At 43.0% G+C, this 18,192-nt stretch overlaps 1 protein-coding gene across 1 annotated transcript; it reads right to left on the bottom strand.

Annotated features, from left to right (window-relative positions):
- Positions 1 to 3,261: 3,261 nt before the first annotated feature.
- Positions 3,262 to 16,464, bottom strand: LTO1 (LTO1 maturation factor of ABCE1). The gene is made up of 5 exons (XM_029061542.2): positions 16,351 to 16,464; positions 9,802 to 9,907; positions 8,543 to 8,613; positions 4,952 to 5,069; positions 3,262 to 4,627 (listed from the first exon to the last, which is right to left on the bottom strand). The coding sequence occupies exons 1-5, from the start codon at positions 16,398 to 16,400 to the stop codon at positions 4,559 to 4,561; spliced, it is 414 nt and encodes a 137-aa protein (XP_028917375.1). The 5' UTR covers positions 16,401 to 16,464; the 3' UTR covers positions 3,262 to 4,558.
- Between the last annotated feature and the right edge of the window lie 1,728 nt (positions 16,465 to 18,192).

Genomic DNA, 18,192 nt, shown 5'->3' with positions numbered 1-18,192 from the left:
TTAACCAGCGCAATGTTAGCAACCTTTCTTCCTTTCTAACCAAAAAAATGTTTGGTAACTAGTACTTGGAATAATTCAGCTGGAATTATTATTATTACACTAAAGCTGGAAAATTCCAGCCTGGTCTCAGGGAAATGGGGTATTTCTTGTGAGATTAACAGTGTGTCTTAACTCTACGGTACTCTTCCAAAACTTACTGCAGCGCTCTTCACAGAGTATGTGCTCAATCCATATTATTGATTGACTGTTTTGGATCATTTCCTCAGGAGTGCAGGCTGATTGGCCAAAGCACTGGCAAATTGCCTTGTACTTTTGCAACCTCGTTCCATTCTCTTGCCCAGCCTTTTCAACTCCTCACTCGGATATCACATCTTTATTTGGATGTCTTACTGACACCTCAAACTTAACATGTCAAAAAGAAAACTCATCTTCCCATCCAAACCCTGTCCTCTCCATGATTTTCCTATCACTGTAGCCAGCACCACCATCCTCCCTAGCTCACAAGCCTATAACCTTGGCATTATCTATTTCTCTCTCTCATTCAACCTTCATATTCAATCTGTCACCAAATCCTGTTGGTTCTATCTTCACATCTGTAAAATTTTCCTTCCCTCTCCATCCCAACTGTTCCCATGTTAATCTAAGCACTTGTCCTGCCTTGACTTTCCCCACTTTAGTCCATACTTAATTATGCTGCCCAGATCATTTTTCTACAAAACCATTCAGTTCAGTTTTCTCCACTCCAGGAGAATCTCCAGTGGCTGTCCATCCACCCCTGCATTAAACAGAAACTCCTTACTATTGACTTTTAAAGCACTCAATCACCTTGCCCTCTCCTACTTTACCTCCCTGATTTCCTACTACAACCCAGCTCACAGACTGAAGTGGAGTGAAGTGGGCTCCTCTGATGCCAACCTACTCACTATACCTCAATCTTGTCTATCTTGCTGCCAACCCATCATCCACATCCTGCCTCTGGCCTGGAGCTCTCTCCCCCTTCACATCTGAGACCATCACTCTCCCCACCTTATTAAAAACACAACTCTTCCAAGAGGCCTTCCCCAAGTAAGCCCTCATTTCTTTTTATCCCACTCCCTTCGCCGTTATCCTTGCATTTGAATTTGTACTCTTTATTCACGCCACCCTCAGCCCAACAGCACTTACGTATGTATCTGTAATTGATTTGTTTTATTGATATATTTAATGTCTGTGTCCCCATACAGACTGTAAGCTCCTTCTGGGCAGGGAACATGCCTACAAAAAGATGCACTTAAATATCATAATTATTGCTATTTTTAGTTATTATTAATAAGTTTTCAGAGAAATGAATTTAACTGAGGCCCTGCTTTCAAAGAAGTCACAACCTAGGGCATAAAACAGAGAAAGAATTTATAATACTGAAATTCGGAGAACAAGTGCTGCCACAAGAGGTCTTTTGAGGCAGAGCAGTGGAATCTGTCCCATCCCGAGTTTACAAGGTTCTGCTTCACATGTCCTCTGCCTCTGTACAGAGGCAAGTTCTTGGGCATCGTGATAGGACGTGGTCTGGTAGAAGCACAAAGAGGGAGTGCAGGCTGCACTCCAAATTCATTCACCCTCCATCCCCATGGAGAAATGAGCCATAGATACTGCAAAGTAAATTTTGCCTAAAAAACTTTTATAAAGACTTATAAAAGTCTTTAGCTCATTATGGGCAGGGAACATGTCTGCTAATTCTGTTGTACTATACTCTCCAAGTTCTTAGTACAGTGCTCTGCACATACTAAGTGCTCAATAAAAACCACTGATTGATTGAATACATTCTAATCGTTAACATTACCCCTTTCCAAGAAAAAAATAAATTGTATATCTCTGCAGAACTTCATGGTAAATCACTCTTTCCCAATTCTCCCTCCCAAAAAAATCCAGTACCAGCTTCCCCTTTCCTGAAGGCAAACCCCTAAATCCTTTCCCTTGTATTCAGTGGTATATAGTTTATTTCTGAGATTCTTAGAGATCCATCTGAGGTCTTCTAAAATTTAAACTGTAGATCATCTAGTTTATTTTATGCCCAAATTGTCCAAACTAGATAGCAGACTACCCTTCATTGGCAAGGGCTTTTTCTTGCATCATAACATCCACCCAATATGAACTATATTGTTTTCAGTTATTCACTAAAAGGATTTTTTACACTAGTGAAATTTACAAAAACATGGAGTTCAGGTATATTTCCCTTTTATCGGAAGAGCCCAATTAAAACTTGTGGGTTGAAAAATAAGCATGTAGTACAGTACTCTGCACACACTAAGCACTCAATAAGTACCACTGATTGATGTCTGCACAGTTTTTTTTTAAAGGCATTTTTTATGCGTTTACATTCAGGTTGAACATAGTCCCTGTCCCTTAATGGGCTCTCAGTCTAAGAAGCCTACAGTTAAGATGACTATCCCCAAATTATATTCCATTTACTTCAAATCCCCAATTATGACAGCCTTGTACCACAATCGGCCACATGCTCCCCAGTTCATGGATTTTGCTCTTACCACATAAATTCAGATCAATGAGTCATCAGTAGTATTTACTGAGTGCTTACTCTGTGCAGGGCACTATCCTATGGGGTTGGAAGAGTTCAATCGAGAAAGTAGACACAATCCCTGCCTTCAGATACCTTATAGTATATCAGGAGAGACAAGACATTAAAATCAATTAAAGGGAAGGGAAGCACCTGAGTATAAGGATACATACATAAGGGCTGTGGGGATGTGGTGAGTACTTACATTCATAAGGGGTAGGACTAAGTATATGGGTGAATCAGTAGAGAGGGAAAATAGGATAAAGGGAATGAGAGCTTAATCAAGGAAGATTTCTTGAATTTGGGTAGGATTTTGAAGATGGGGAGAGTGCTCTTCAGTTCAAAAGCAGCAGAAAATTGCAGAAAAATAACAAAGGCTACTGAATCCAGCTAAAATCTTTACCCTTTTACCTTACCCCAACTCTGTGCTATTTTTGGATGAAGCTGAGGAACTCCAGCCTCCTTGCTGCAGAGGAGTAGGTTATCGTGACTGACCCTGAAGTTAGAATTTTAACTCTGCCACCATTTCAGACTCTTGCTATTAATCTTATTTTACTTCAAAAATAAGTATCAGTTGACTATGTTTTCCTCATGTCACTATCATTTTGGATGCCATGTGGTTCAAGCATGTATATGCTTATATGATCGGAGGCGATAGTCAACAATGCTTGCTTTATACCATCGATTACTAAAAAGAAGAAAAGAAATTCAACTTTTAAAAAAAGTAGCATTTATTTACATATACAGTATTCAGAAAAATAATTTTTGTTAAAAAAACTCCCATATTCCCAAGCCCCTGAAGAATAATATGGACAATATCATGTTTAATTGGCTATTTACAGGGTATCGTGGAAAAGAGTTCTTCCAATAACTCCCAAGCAATCAATGGTATTTATAGAGTACTTACTGTGAGCAAAGCAAGAGGGAAGCAATTTTTTAAAGGAAAGAGATTGAAGTGTCAAGCTCACCTAGGTCTTCCATAATTATGATAAAAATGAGGCTTCGGTTTTCTTAACAAAAGACTCTTACCTTACTAAATGTAATTCACTTTTCTGGCACAGTCATTTTCAAACTTATTTTCAACTGAAAATTAAAAGAATTCTGTATGCCCAATTAAATGAATAATGGGTGAAATAGTTTCACAAATACACACTTCACATGAGTGATAAACCTGTTAATGTGTTGAATCACCATATAAATATGATTGACCCTGTATTGGTCTCTAAAAATAATTGTTTTTAATAGTGTCAACATGAATATTTTGTACCAACTATATTTCATCTTTTGAAAACAAACTAAATAGCGTATCCATTTTGGGGGAAAATAATTAAATGCTTGCATTTCCAGATCCTAGACTGTAAGCTCCTCGTGGGGCAAGGAATATATATTAATCTATAATATATCCCTAGTCATTGTCATATGCTAATATAAAAATATAATGGATCAGATGGCATTCTCCATAACCCAATGAAATAATATACTAACCAAGTTTTCCTGTCTCCCTGCTATTCAATAACTAATAATCAGTTAATGGAATTCTGTAGTTTTCTTACATCAGTCATTTGGATTTGTTACTCTAATTACCCACTCAAGCGCTCATATATTACTTTTACAGATGCTAAAATCCATGGGGAAAAAACCTATATGAGAGTCTATTCAGATTCAGAAGACTGCACAGCCTCCTCTGCAGAGGATTAGGAAAACCAATAAGGAAAACCAACAAAATTAATCAGAACTGAGTAAATGTTTTCTAAATTAGGCTTATTTTAAACTGCCAGGCCAGCAAACCTTTAACAGAGGATAGGCCTGCACATACAGGATTCAAAGAAAGGGTCTGAAGACTGTAATCTGAAAACCTAGGAGGGAAGTCTTTTCACTAGCAAAACTGTAACCCACCCTTCAGGACAATGAATAATCACGCATTGCTTTGACTTTAATCTCATTTGTAAACACAATATACACAGATACTTGTTCCTTTAATGCTTCATCTCAGTACATCTCTTATGCTCAAAATGACAGTGCAGAACAACCTGACTTATCTCTAAAATCGGGTTGAACATTTAGCAATGAGCAAACCTGAAACGACAAGACGTATATGTACATTAAGGGCTGCATATATTTTTCAGGCCATTTCTGTTCTAAGATCATGACGTGTTACCAATTGATATTCAATGACCTCATCCTTTACCTTTAAAATATGTATGTGGGTATATATATACACACATGTATACATTTATATATGTGTGTATACATATTTGCAATCAGGTCTGATCAGACACCAGTAACTGGAGAGAATATGTATATTTCTATGAATCTCAGAAAGCAACATTTTTCATTTATAATGTGAAACCCAAAGTGAACAATTTCTGACTTCCTCTGCAGGGGTTATATAGTAGTTACCTGTTTAAATTTTCCTCTAATTTTCTCTAAATCTTCTTGAAGTTTGTCATAAGTAGGGTCATCAAGTGGGAATTTCTGAATCATCCCTATTAATGTTTCTAGGATCTTCATTCTTTTGCTGTAAACCATTAAAATACAGGAATTTTAGTGTCATCCAACTATTAAAAAATAAATCCCCTAAAATTAAGCATAATCTATTTAAAAGTTGAATATAATTCTTTATTTATTAGAAGCACTTTAATACAATTTCATTAAACTTGGTGACATTTCAACAAGCTTCCATTTTCGTCATCATCATATTCATGTCTCACTGATTAACAGGAACAAGTTGCTTTCCTTACTCAACAATAAATTGGCAGTCTGTGCTTATGTGAGGGTAATGAACCATCAGGGAGACTGATACATGACTAACTGAACATAAGGAAAAAAAAGTTGGTTATCAAAGAGTTTCTATTCTGGTGACCAATTTCTATTTTAAAAGATGTTTAGGTACCTAACAATAATGGAAATAAAAAATCAGCCATATACATAAACATTTTAAAAACATGCCCTTCTAAAGCCGGATATGAAATCTAAACCAGCAGTGTGTTTTGATGGAAAATCCCCTCAGCACCAGGTGAGGGAATCAAAACATCAAAAGGCTAATGAAAACTGCATTCACCACAGAATAAATGGACCCAGTTTCCAGGTTATACTCATGGAGGGGGAAAAGTTACTTGGCTGTGATCTTTGTGATGCTCAGAGCAGTAATGATTAACTTATCTCCCTTACTTATCTCCCAATGCTTTAATGGAAAAAAAGAAAAAAAAACCCACCAACCTACTTGCTCAAAACAATTGTGGCTCAAATTGGTCATCTAGTATTGGAGATTACATGATCCAATAATGGCAATTCAGAAGGTCAATAGCATTAAATATGATCTAAGGTGTTTTGAGATGAAATAAAATGTAAGTGGCTATCTGAATCGATATATAAGAATCTACCAGAGCAAAGTCAAACTGAACGCTAATGAAGATCAATCAATCAATGGTATTTATTGAGTGCTTACTGGGTGCAGAGCACTGTACTAAGCACTTGGAAGAGTAAAATACAACAGAGATGGTAGTTATGTGCCCTGCCCACAACAAGCTTAGAGTCTAGAGGGGGAGAAGAGTTACTGCATATATTATAATCACTGACTAGAACAGAATTAACCACAAACCCACTGATCATCCTCAACCATGGCCCTTTTCAAAACCAATTTCAAGTTCATACACTGATCAGAAAAAATGCTAAATTAAAGCCCTCATATCTCTCATCACTTATCTCCCAGAAAGGGCAGATGAACAGGGTCTGCCAAATCATAATAAAAAGTTTTGCAAATTACTTGAGAAAGGCTCAGTGTTTAGCAATTTTTTTAACCTTCACACTACTACCAGGGGGTGGGCAAAAATATTAATAAAAAAATTAACTGCCAACCAAATTGCTCACCAGCTATGTGAAATACAGTAGTTGCTTGCTAGATATCAGCAGAGGAGTATTTCCTTTCCCCCATCATTCCTCTACCCTAGATGGAAGGAGCCACTGAAGCTGTTGGAGAAAAGGTCACTCCACTAGCAGAGGCAGCAACAATCAGCAGATATGGAGAGGGAGCCCTGTCTGCAATGTCAGGAAGGTTGAGGACAATGGGAGCTAGTTGCCTCCAAAGAAAGCTAGTGGCCAAAGGAACTCACATGAAAGGTCTGAAAAATAATAATGTGGACTTAAAAAAAAAAGATTGTATCTGATTGATTGTGCTGCTGAAGACCCCAAAAATGTTAATACTGGATTGCTCCATGACTTTGCTAAATTTTAATCTATGACTTGGGGATTTACTACTTAAAATAACTAAGGGAACAGGGAGTTCTGAAGACTGAAAAGAGGAGGAAAAAGAGACAAAAATAAAATTATAACTAACGGCATCCGAGAAGGCCCCTAAGCAAAAGAGAAAAGCTGGACAGCTTCCTTAGTCTCAGCTGGGAATACTGTTTGGGGAGGAATATTGAACACTATCTGGGGAGTCAGCGAGAGCTGGGGCAACCTCCACAAGACCCCAGGCTCAGTCAGGCCTTATGAACTACAGAGGAGAAGCAATAGCTCAAGCCTGAATTGATAAAGATACGTAGACTGAACCATCAACAGATAAATTCTTGCAAGAGAACCTACAGCCTGGGCAAGGATGTGGCCAATGCCCTTTACCTCTCAAGTTGAAGCTTTCATGTGAGAGGAAGAGGTAGTCTGCCTCTCTCAGTACTGCTGATTTATTCATTTATTTTGTTTAACCCCATTTGTAAATATTTTTTGTCTGTTCCCCCCTTGAGAATGTAGGCTCTTGGTGAGAGTGTGTCTTACATTTCTGTTAATAATTGTGGTATTCACTAAGCACTCATTGGGTGCCAACCACTTTTTATTTTTTAATGGCATTTGTAAGCGCTATGTGCCAGGCACTGTTCTAAGCACTTGGGTAGATACAAGCTAATTAGGTTGGACATGATCCTTGTCCCACATAGGGTTCAGTTGGACACAGTCCATGTCCCATAGAGGACACACAGACTTAATCCCCATTTTACAGATGTGGTAACTGAGACACAGAGAACTTTAGGAACCTGCCTAAGGTCACACAGCAGACAAGTGACAGAGCTGGCAGACAAGTGACAGAGCTGTGATAAGAACCCAGTTCTTCTGACTTCCAGGCCCATGCTCTCTCCACTGGGCCATGCTGCTGCTCTGAACAGCCCACCCTATACTATCCCACTGTACTAAGCACTGGGGTAGAAACAAGAAAATCAGGTTGGGCACAATCCCTGCCCCATATGGGCCTCACAATTTAATTAGGAGGGAGAATAGGTATTAAATTCCAAAGCTATAGAGAAGTTAAGTGACTTATCTAAGGTAAGAAAGCAGGCAAGTGGTAGAGTCAGGACTACAACCCAGGTCACTAGGCTGTTGTATTTTCCCAAGTACTTAGAAGCCAGTGGGTGCTCAATAAATATCTTGCTATTACTGGGTCTATAACCCTGCCAAGACCTGGGTGAATTTTGCAGTCTTGGCTTAGTGGATAGAATACGGGCCTGGGAGTCAGAAGGACCTGGGTTCTAAACGCAGCTCTGCCACATGTCTGCTCTGTGACCTTGGCAAGTCATTTCATTTCTCTGTGCCTCAGTTACCTCATCTGTAAAATGGGGATTAAGACTGTGATCCCCATATGGGACAGAGACTGCATCCAACCTGATTAACATGTATCTACCCCAGTGCTTACAACAGTGCTTGGCACATAGTAAGCGCTTAACAAGTACCATTATTATTACTCTACATTATCTTGTTAATGGGCATTTCAAATAGCTATTACTAATCCCAATTTATTTATGTAGAATATTGTGTGCAGCGCTAAAATAATAGTTAATTTTAATTTTATTTCATTTCAGAAGCATCTGAAGACAATGATTTTAGTGTCTGGACAAATGAAACACCATGGAGCACTAATGCTTTTTGGGGAAATCACTGAAAGCTATTTTTGGAAAGAAATATTACGAGAAATAATGAATACAGAAGCAGTGCAGTTCTGGACTCTACCTGTCTTTGTCAGTTGTACCTTTGCTCAGAAGAAACTTCCAAGTAAGTGCAAAACCTTGGTAGTTTCCAATCTGTGAATTTAGAAGATATCAGTTAGTGGAGTCAAATTAATAAGCACCTGCAGTTTTCCTAACGTTCTTCTGTAAATGAGGCATCAAACTGTGGAATGCTATTTAATTCACACTGCAATTAAAAAGAGGATTGGGTTATCATGGAATTGTATTTTGCTTCTTTGGACTATTTACCGGCAACAGGCTCTGCATCAAACAGAAACTCCTTACCATAGGCTTTAGAGCACTCAATCACCTTGCCCCCTCCTACCTTACCTATCACAATCCAGTCCGCACACTTCGCTCCTATGACAACCTACTCACCGTACCTCAATCTCGTCTATCTCATCATCGACCTCGTGCCCATGCCCTGCCTCTGGCCTGGAATGACCTCCCTCTTTGTATCTGACAACTTAGTCTCTCCACCTTCAAAGTCTTACTGAAAGCACATCTCCTCCAAGAGGCCTTCCCTGACTAAGCTCTCATTTCCTCTTTTCCCACTCTCTTCTGCGTCAGCCTGATCTGTTGCCTTTATTCACCACTCCCTCAGCCCCACAGCACTTACATATATATTCATAATTCATTTATTAATATTAATGTCTGTCTCTCCCACTACACTGTGGGCTTGTTGTAAGCAGGGAATATGTCTACCAACTTTGTTATATTGTACTCTCCAAAATTCTTAGTACAGTGCTCTGCACACAGTAAATAAATACAAGTGAATGAAAAAAACAGGCTAAAAATCCGGATCCCTATGATAAAGAACATGCAGAAGACAGGGAAAATAATGAACTTTGGAAAGATTCTCTTCTTTCACTAGTCTGAAATATTCTTCTACATAAATGGATGTTGGCATGACAACCTCTACTACAATAACTAAGCACCTGGGATACATGCGTCAATCTGAGACAGCCTATAGCACTATTGCATCAGAACTTAACTAGTCAACAAGGTTTGAAACAAGATACTTAACACAGATTATTTTATTATTTTTCAGGCCTATAAACTAGTTGCTTACATAATAGCAAGATGACACTGCAGTAATTAGCGAGCGCTTTCCTCTTCAAAAGATATTTAAACTTGCCCCTAATTGCAGATGGGCGGTCTAACAATTTCAAAAGTTCTAACGGTCTATCTCATTTCAAAATCTATTAAACATAAAATGTGGCCTAGACTAACAAAAAAATTTCCAGGGAAGGTGTCACTTACCTCTAAAGCAATTTTGGCACCATGAATTACTCCATAGTGTCTTCCTTCTGTTATACCAAAACAACTGCCTTCTGTATAACCTTCATGATAGCCTTCATCATGATACCTGGGCCAAATAGAAACATGTAGAGTCAAACCAAACTTTACTGAGGTTGCTGTTTTCTAAAGTTGACTATGTACCATATCAAACTCTCCATGAAGTTTAAATGGCTAGGCGCAGATACCAGGAACAGTACTCTTACACATTTTACTCAAATGTTCCATAAAACTTTACCTGGGACATTTGCCTGGGATCATTACTGGAATGTAATTCTTTTGATTACATTCCAACAGACTCTAAACTGGGAAATGGCTCAATGGATTATTGCACATTTAGTCTGGAGTATTTTGGGGTTTTCATCCAGCCTGAGTCAATTTTTTACTAGGTGTAGCTACACGGACCTTGCCTATTTTAGAATATAACATAGTAGATGGTAGACATGGCCATATAAATGTACACATCCACAATATCATGAACCATCACTACCACCACCAAAAAGCACTAAAACACCTATCCACAAATGGTGCTGTGCTCAGTTGTATAAAAAGTGAAAAATAACTATATTTGTTAAGCACTTACAATAATATAATGATGGCATTTGTTAAGCGCTTACTACGTGCAAAGTACTGTTCTAAGCGCTGGGGAGGATACAAGGTGATCAGGTTGTCCCACATGGGGCTTAGTCTTAATGCCCATTTTACAGATGAGGTCACTGAGGCCCAGAAAAGCTAAGTGACTTGCCCAAAGTCACACAGCTGACAAGCGCCAGAGCCGGCATTTGAACCCATGACCTGACTCCCTAGCCCGTGCTCTTTCCACTGAACCACGCTACTATGTGCCAAGCACTGGCATAGATACGATACAACCAGATTAGACGTAGTCCTTGTCCCACCTGGGGTTCACAGGCTGGGGGGCAGGAAAACAAGTATTTCATCCCCATTTTACAGATGAAGAAACTGAGGCACAGATGTCTTGTCCAAAATCACACAGCAGGCAGGAGGCAGAACTCAGGTCCTTTGACTTCCAGACCCGTCTTCTTTCCACAGGGTCTTGCTACTTAAATGGATGGACATAATTGTAGCATTTGTTAAGTGCTTACTATGTGCACGGCGCTGTTCTAAGCGCTGGGGTGGATACAAGCAAATCATTCATTCATTCAGTCGTATTTATTGAGCGCTTACTGGGTGCAGAGCACTGTACTAAGTGATTGGAAAGTATAATTCGGCAAAAGATAGAGACAAATCCCTACCCAATAACGGGCTCACAGTCTAGAAGGGGGAGACAGACAACAAAACAAGTAGAGAGGAATCAGTAGCATCAAAATAAATACAATTATATATGTACACATCATTAATCAAATAGAGATACATACAAATATGCACAAGTGCTGTGGGGAGGGGGAGGGAGTAGAGCAGAGGGAGGGAGTCGCGGTGTGGGGAGGGGAAGAGGAGCAGAGGGAAAGGGAGGGCTCAGTCTGGGAAGGCCTCCTGGAGGAGGTGAGCTCAGTAGGGCTTTGAAGAGGGGAAAAGAGTTAGTTGGACACAGTCCCCGTCCTGCATGGGGCTCACAGTCTTAATCCCTATTTTACAGATGAGGTAATGGAGGCCCAGAGAAGTTACTTGTCCAAGGTCACACACTAGACAAGTGGAGGAGGCAAGATTAGAATCCACGACCTTCTGACTCCCAGGCCCGTGCTCTAACCGGTACACCTTGTATAGGCTTAGAAGTGAAGTATGCACAGCATTTTAATAAATAAAAATTCATTTAAAGTGCCAACAGTCGTACTAATTTGGGGGAAGAATGAGCAGCATCCAATCCAGGCTAACTGTCAGCAGCCAGAGATTCGTGCATGGCATAAGTCGTGCAAACACTAGTCAGGGCCATGAGGCGGCAGGTAAATGAAGGCACCTATGTGGTCGACCCACACGTGTGCAAAAGGATTACAGCTTCCCAATCCCTCTTCTATGCCAAAGGTATCTTTTCCCCAGATGGGTCGGGGTAATCCTGAAGGGGCATGCCTGGCAACAGAAATTTGGCGGCTTTGGCCTTCCATGATACCCAGCGGGCACCTTCCAGATGGTGTAGTGGAGAAGCAGCGTGGCTCAGTGGAAAGAGCACGGGCTTTGGAGTCAGGGCTCATGAGTTCGAATCCCAGCTCTGCCACTTGTCGGCTGTGTGACTGTGGGCAAGTCACTTAACTTCTCCGTGCCTCAGTTCCCTCATCTGTAAAATGGGGATTAAGACTGTGAGCCCCACGTGGGACAACCTGATTCCCCTATGTCTACCCCAGCGCTTAGAACAGTGCTCGGCACATAGTAAGCGCTTAACAAATACCAACATTATTATCCTCGGACAGCCACTGGGCAACATTCGTCACTGGAGGAGGGGAAAAAGGGAGGTCCAGCTGGCCTTCAGGCCTTGGCAGATGTCAGGCTGTGACCCTGACAGGTGGAGTGGGTCCGAGACGGCTTTTCAGGGGCCGGCGAACCCCGACCCTGTCCCCGCCTAGGTTTGGATGGAGTGGAGTTATTAAGGGAGGTAATCAAGGGAGAATTGATGGGCAGAGATGTGGATTTTTGGGGGGGCCGGAGGGAGGGAGGCCCAGCCAGGATCGGCAGCCCAGGGTTGGAGGCAGCCCCAACCAGCCTGACCGATGGAAACCCCGAGCCCGGGGGCCGGGTGGGGGGACGGATTCCATCATTCAATCATATGAGCAGAGGACTATACTAAGCGCTTGGAATTTACAAGTTGGCAATAGATGGAGACAATCCCTGCCCAACAAAAGGCTCACAGTCTAAAAGGGGGAGACAGACAACAAAACAAAACAAGGAGTCAGGCATCAATACCTACAAAATAGATAAACAGAATCATCGATTCATTCATTCAATCCTATTTATTGAGCGCTTATTATGTACAGAGCACTGTACTAAGCACTTGGAATGTACAATTCGGCAACAGATAAAGAGAAAATCCCTGCCCAATGATGGGCTCACAGTCTAGAAGGGGGAGACAGACAACAAAATAAAACAAGCAGTCAGGCATCAATACCATCAAAATAGATGAACAGAATCAAAGATTCACTCATTCATTCAATCAATTGTTTTTATTGAGCACTTACTGTGAGCAGAGCACTGTACTACATGCTTGGAATGTACAATTCAGCAACAGATAGAAACAATCCCTACCCAACAACAGGCTCACAGTCTAGAGAAGCAGCGTGGCTCAGTGGAAAGAGCGTGGACTTGGGAGTCAGAGGTCACGGGTTCTAATTCCGCTCCGCCGCCAGTCAGCTCTGTGACCTTCGACAAGTCACTTAACTTCTCTGTGCCTCAGTTACCTCATTTGTCAAATGGGGATTAAAACTGTAAGCCCCACGTGGGACAACCTGATTACCGTGTATCCCCCAGCTCTTAGAACACTGCTTTGCACATAGTAAGCGCTTAACAAATACCACAATTTATTTTATTTAAAAGGAAGAGACAGATTACAAAACAAGTAGACAATACCATCAAAATAGATAAACAGAATCATAGATTCATTCATTGAATTAATCGTACTTATTGAGCGCTTACTGTGAGCACAGCACTGTTCTAAGCGCTTGGAATGTACAGTTCAGCAACAGATAGAGACAATTGCTGCCCAACAACAGGCTCACAGTCTAAAAGGGGGAGACAGATGACAAAGCTAAACAAGTAGTCAGGCATCAATAACATCAAAATAGATAAATAGAATCATAGATCATTCATTCAATTAATCAATCATATTTATCGAGCGCTTACTGTGAGCACAGCACTGTACTAAGCGTTTGGAATTTGCAAGTTGGCAATAGATAGAAACAATCCCTGCCCAACAACAGGCTCACAGTCTAGAAGGGGGAGACAGACGACAAAGCTAAACAAGTAGTCAGGCATCAATACCATCAAAATAGATAAACAGAATCATAGATCATTCATTCAATTAATCATATTTATCGAGCGCTTACTGTGAGCAGAGCACTGTACTAAGTGTTTGGAATTTACAGTAGATGGAGACAATCCCTGCCCAACAACAGGCTCACAGTCCAGAAGGGGGAAATAGACAACAAAACAAAACAAGGAGACAGGCACCAATACCATCAAAATAGATAAACAGAATCATAGATCATTCATTCATTCAATTAGTTGTATTTATCGAGCGCTTACTGTGAGCTCAACACTGTACTAAGCGCTCGGAATGGACAATTCGGCAACAGATAGAGACAACCCCTACCCAACAACAGGCTCACAGTCTAGAAGGGGGAAATAGACAACAAAACAAAACAAGAAGTCAGGCATCAATAACATCAAAATAGATAAATAGAATCATAGATTATTCATTTAATTAATTGGATTTATCGAGCGCTTACTATGTGCAGAGCACTGTACTAAGCGCTTGGAATGGACAATTCTTCCCCTTGATCCTATTTATTGCCATCGTTCTCGTCTGTCGGTCTCCCCCGATTAGACTGTAAGCCCGTCAAAGGGCAGAGACTGTTTCTATCTGTTGCCGATTTGTGCATTCCAAGCGCTTAGTCCAGTGCTCTGCACATAGTAGGCACTCAGTAAATACTGTAGAATGAATTGAATGAACAACTGGGCAACGCTTAGAGACAATCCCGGCCCAACAACGGACTCAGTAGTCTAAACGGGGGACAGCAAAGCAAAACAGAGCGAAACAAAACATCACTAATAAAATAAATAGAATAATATGTAGAAATATGCACAAGTGCTGGGGGGAGGGGGTAGAGCAGAGGGAGGGAGAGGGGCAATGGGGAGGAGGGGCGGAGGGAAAGGGGGGATCAGTCTGGGAAGGCCTCTTGGAGGAGGTGAGCTCTCAGGAGGGCTTTGAAGAGAGGAAGAGAGTTAGTTTGGCGGAGGTGAGGAGGGAGGGCATTCCAAGTCAGAAGGAGGACGTGGGCCAGGGGTCGATGGAGGGACAGGTGAGAACGGGGGACAGGGAGGAGGTGGGCGGCAGAGGAGCGGAGTGTACGGGATGGAGAAGGAGAGAAGGGAGGGAACGGATAATAATAATAATGTTGGTATTTGTTAAGTGCTTACTAGGTGCCGAGCACTGTTCTAAGCGCTGGGGTAGACACAGGAGAATCAAGTTGTCCCACGTGGGGCTCACAGTCTTCATCCCCATTTTACAGATGAGGGAACTGAGGCACAGAGAAGTTGAAGTGACTTGCCCACAGTCACACAGCTGACAAGTGGCAGAGCCGGAATTCAAACCCATGACCTCTGACTCCAAAGCCCGTGCTCTTTCCACTGAGCCACGCTGTTAATAATGTTGGTATTTGTTAAGCGCTTACTATGTGCCGAGCACTGTTCTAAGCCCTGGGGGAGATCCAGGGTCATCAGGTTGTCCCATGTGGGGCTCACAGTCTTCATCCCCATTTTGGAGAGGAGGGAACTGAGGCACAGAGAAGTTGAGGTCATGGGTTCTAATCCCGGCTCTGCCACCTGTCAGCTGTGTGACTTTGGGCCAGTCACTTGACTTCTCTGGGCCTCAGTTCCCTCCTCTCTAAAATAGGGATGCAGACTGGGAGCCCCATGTGGGACCACCTGATGACCCTGTATCTCCCCCAGCGCTTAGAACAGTGCTCGGCACATAGTAAGAGCTTAACAAATACCAACATTATTAAGGGACTGGCCCAAAGTCACCCAGCTGACAGGTGGCAGAGCCGGCATTCGAACTCATGACCTCTGGGCAGCAGCGCGGCTCACTGGAAAGAGCCTGGGCTTTGGAGTCAGAGGTCATGGATTTGAACCCCGGCTCTGCCACTTGTCAGCTGGGTGACTTTGGGCAAGTCACTTCACTTCTCGGGGCCTCAGTTCCCTCATGTGTCAAATGGGGATGAAGACTGGGAGCCCCACGTGGGGCAACCTGATTCCCCTGGGTCTCCCCCAGCGCTTAGAACAGTGCCCGGCACATAGTAAGCGCTTAACAAATACCAACATCATTATTATTATTATTATTAACTCCTCGGTGCCTCAGTGACCTCATCTGTCAAATGGGGATGAAGACTGGGAGCCCCACGTGGGACCACCTGATTCCCCTGGGTCTCCCCCAGCGCTTACAACAGTGCTCGGCACAGAGTAAGCGCTTAACACATACCAACCTTATTATGCACTTCTCTGTGCCTCAGTGACCTCATCTGTCAAATGGGGATGAAGACGGGGAGCCCCACGTGGGACCACCTGATTCCCCTGGGTCTCCCCCAGCGCTTACAACAGTGCTCGGCACAGAGTAAGCGCTTAACACATACCAACCTTATTATGCACTTCTCTGTGCCTCTGTTCCCTCATGTGTCAAATGGGGATGAAGACGGGGAGCCCCACGTGGGACCGCCGGATGACCTTGGGTCTCCTCCAGCGCTTAGAACAGCGCTCGGCACATAGTAAGCGCTTAACAAATACCACCATTATTATTATTATTATTATTATTAAGCCCATGCTCTTTCCACTGAGCCACGCTGATGCCCCACGCACCTCTCTTCGGCCGTCGTAATAGCATCGAACAGGTCCCGCTCCCCGCTCATGGCGGCCGCCTCGACTGGCGTCCCCTGAGCCGGCCCCACCGGAGGCGTTAAACGCGCGGCTAAACTACGGCGAGCGCGCGGTTCCATTTCCTTCCGCCAGGAACGCGGACGCCGGTGCGCATGCTCGCGTGCCAAGCCGGGCCCGCCCCCTCTGACTACCCTCCCCCCCCCCCCCCCCCCGACACACAATGGAACCTTCCGCGCTCCCTCCGAGCTGGAGCCGCCGTCGCGGCTGGCAGGGTCCACTGCATCGGGCGTGGGGGGAGACGGGGGCTCAGCCCCGGCTCCTGCTTATAATATTAATGTTGGTATTTGTTAAGCGCTTACTATGTGCCGAGCACTGTTCTAAGCGCTGCTTACTATATACTTTATACTATTATGATGTGCATAATAAGGTAGGTATGTGTTAAGCGCTTCCTATGTGCAGAGCACTGTTCTAAGCGCTGGGGGAGATTCAGGGGCATCAGGTTGTCCCACGTGGGGCTCCCAGTCTTCATCCCCATTTGACAGATGAAGTCACTGAGGCACCGAGGAGTTAATAATAATAATGTTGGTATTTGTTAAGCGCTTACTATGTGCCGAGCACTGTTCTAAGCGCTGGGGGAGATTCAGGGTCATCAGGTTGTCCTACGTGGGGCTCACCGTCTTCATCCCCATTTTACAGATGAGGTCACTGAGGCACCGAGGAGTTAATAATAATAATAATGTTGGTATTTGTTAAGCGCTGACTACGTGCCGAGCACTGTTCTAAGCGCTGGGGGAGACCCAGGGGAATCAGGTTGTCCCACGTGGGGCTCCCAGTCTTCATCCCCATTTGACAGATGAGGTCACTGAGGCACCGAGGAGTTAATAATAATAATAATGATAATAATGTTGGTATTTGTTAAGCGCTTACTATGTGCAAAGCACTGTTCCAAGCGCTGGGGGAGATTCAGGGGAATCAGGTTGTCCCACTTGGGGCTCACAGTCGCGCTTAGAACAGTGCTTGGCACATAGTCAGCGCTTAACAGAGGCCAACATTATTATCCCCATTTGACAGATGAGGTCACTGAGGCACCGAGGAGTTAATAATAATAATAATGTTGGTATTTGTTAAGCGCTTACTATGTGGCGAGCACTGTTCTAAGCGCTGGGAGAGATTCAGGGGAATCAGGTTGCCCCACGTGGGGCTCCCAGTTTTCATCCCCATTTGACAGATGAGGGAACTGAGGCACCGAGGAGTTAATAATAATAATAATAATAATGTTGGTATTTGTTAAGCGCTTACTATGTGCCGAGCACTGTTCTAAGCGCTGGGAGAGATTCAGGGTCATCAGGTTGTCCCACGTGGGGCTCACAGTCGCGCTTAGAACAGTGCTCGGCACATAGTAAGCACTTAACAGATACCAATATTATTATCCCCATTTTACAGGTGAGGTCACAGAGGCACCGAGGAGTTAATAATAATAATAATTTTGGTATTTGTTAAGTGCTTACTATGTGCCATGAGGGACAACCTGATCACCTTGTATCCTCCCCAGTGCTTAGAGCAGTGCTTTGCACATAGTAAGTGCTTAACAAATGCCATTTTTTCCCTTCCTTTCTCATTGTCTCTCTTTCCCTCCCTTTGTCCCCCCAGCTCCTCCTTTTCTCCTCTCTCCTTTTCCCTCACCCCAACCCTCTCTTCCTCAACGAGCCTCCTTTGCCCTGGCTACGTGCCCCTCACCTTCCATCATCCATTCCCACTTGAGGACAGGGATCATACCGACCCATCTATTTTATTGCACTTTCCCGAAGCTCGTTGAGGGCACGG

This window comes from Ornithorhynchus anatinus, chromosome 3 (assembly GCF_004115215.2).
Source record: "Ornithorhynchus anatinus isolate Pmale09 chromosome 3, mOrnAna1.pri.v4, whole genome shotgun sequence".
Taxonomy (NCBI): domain Eukaryota; kingdom Metazoa; phylum Chordata; class Mammalia; order Monotremata; family Ornithorhynchidae; genus Ornithorhynchus; species Ornithorhynchus anatinus.
This window is presented reverse-complemented; position numbering and strand designations above follow the sequence as displayed.

What these genes read in the sequence shown, in the direction of transcription:
- LTO1 (XM_029061542.2), bottom strand. Translation starts at nt 16,400, where the DNA reads ATGAGCGGGGAGCGGGACCTGTTCGATGCTATTACGACGGCCGAAGAG. An exon ending in GTGCCAAAATTGCTTTAGAG is followed by an intron (nt 8,614 to 9,801) that starts GTAAGTGACACC and finishes CTAAATTCACAG; the next exon opens with ATTGGAAACTACCAAGGTTT. An exon ending in GGTACAACTGACAAAGACAG is followed by an intron (nt 5,070 to 8,542) that starts GTAGAGTCCAGA and finishes AATGGTTTACAG; the next exon opens with CAAAAGAATGAAGATCCTAG.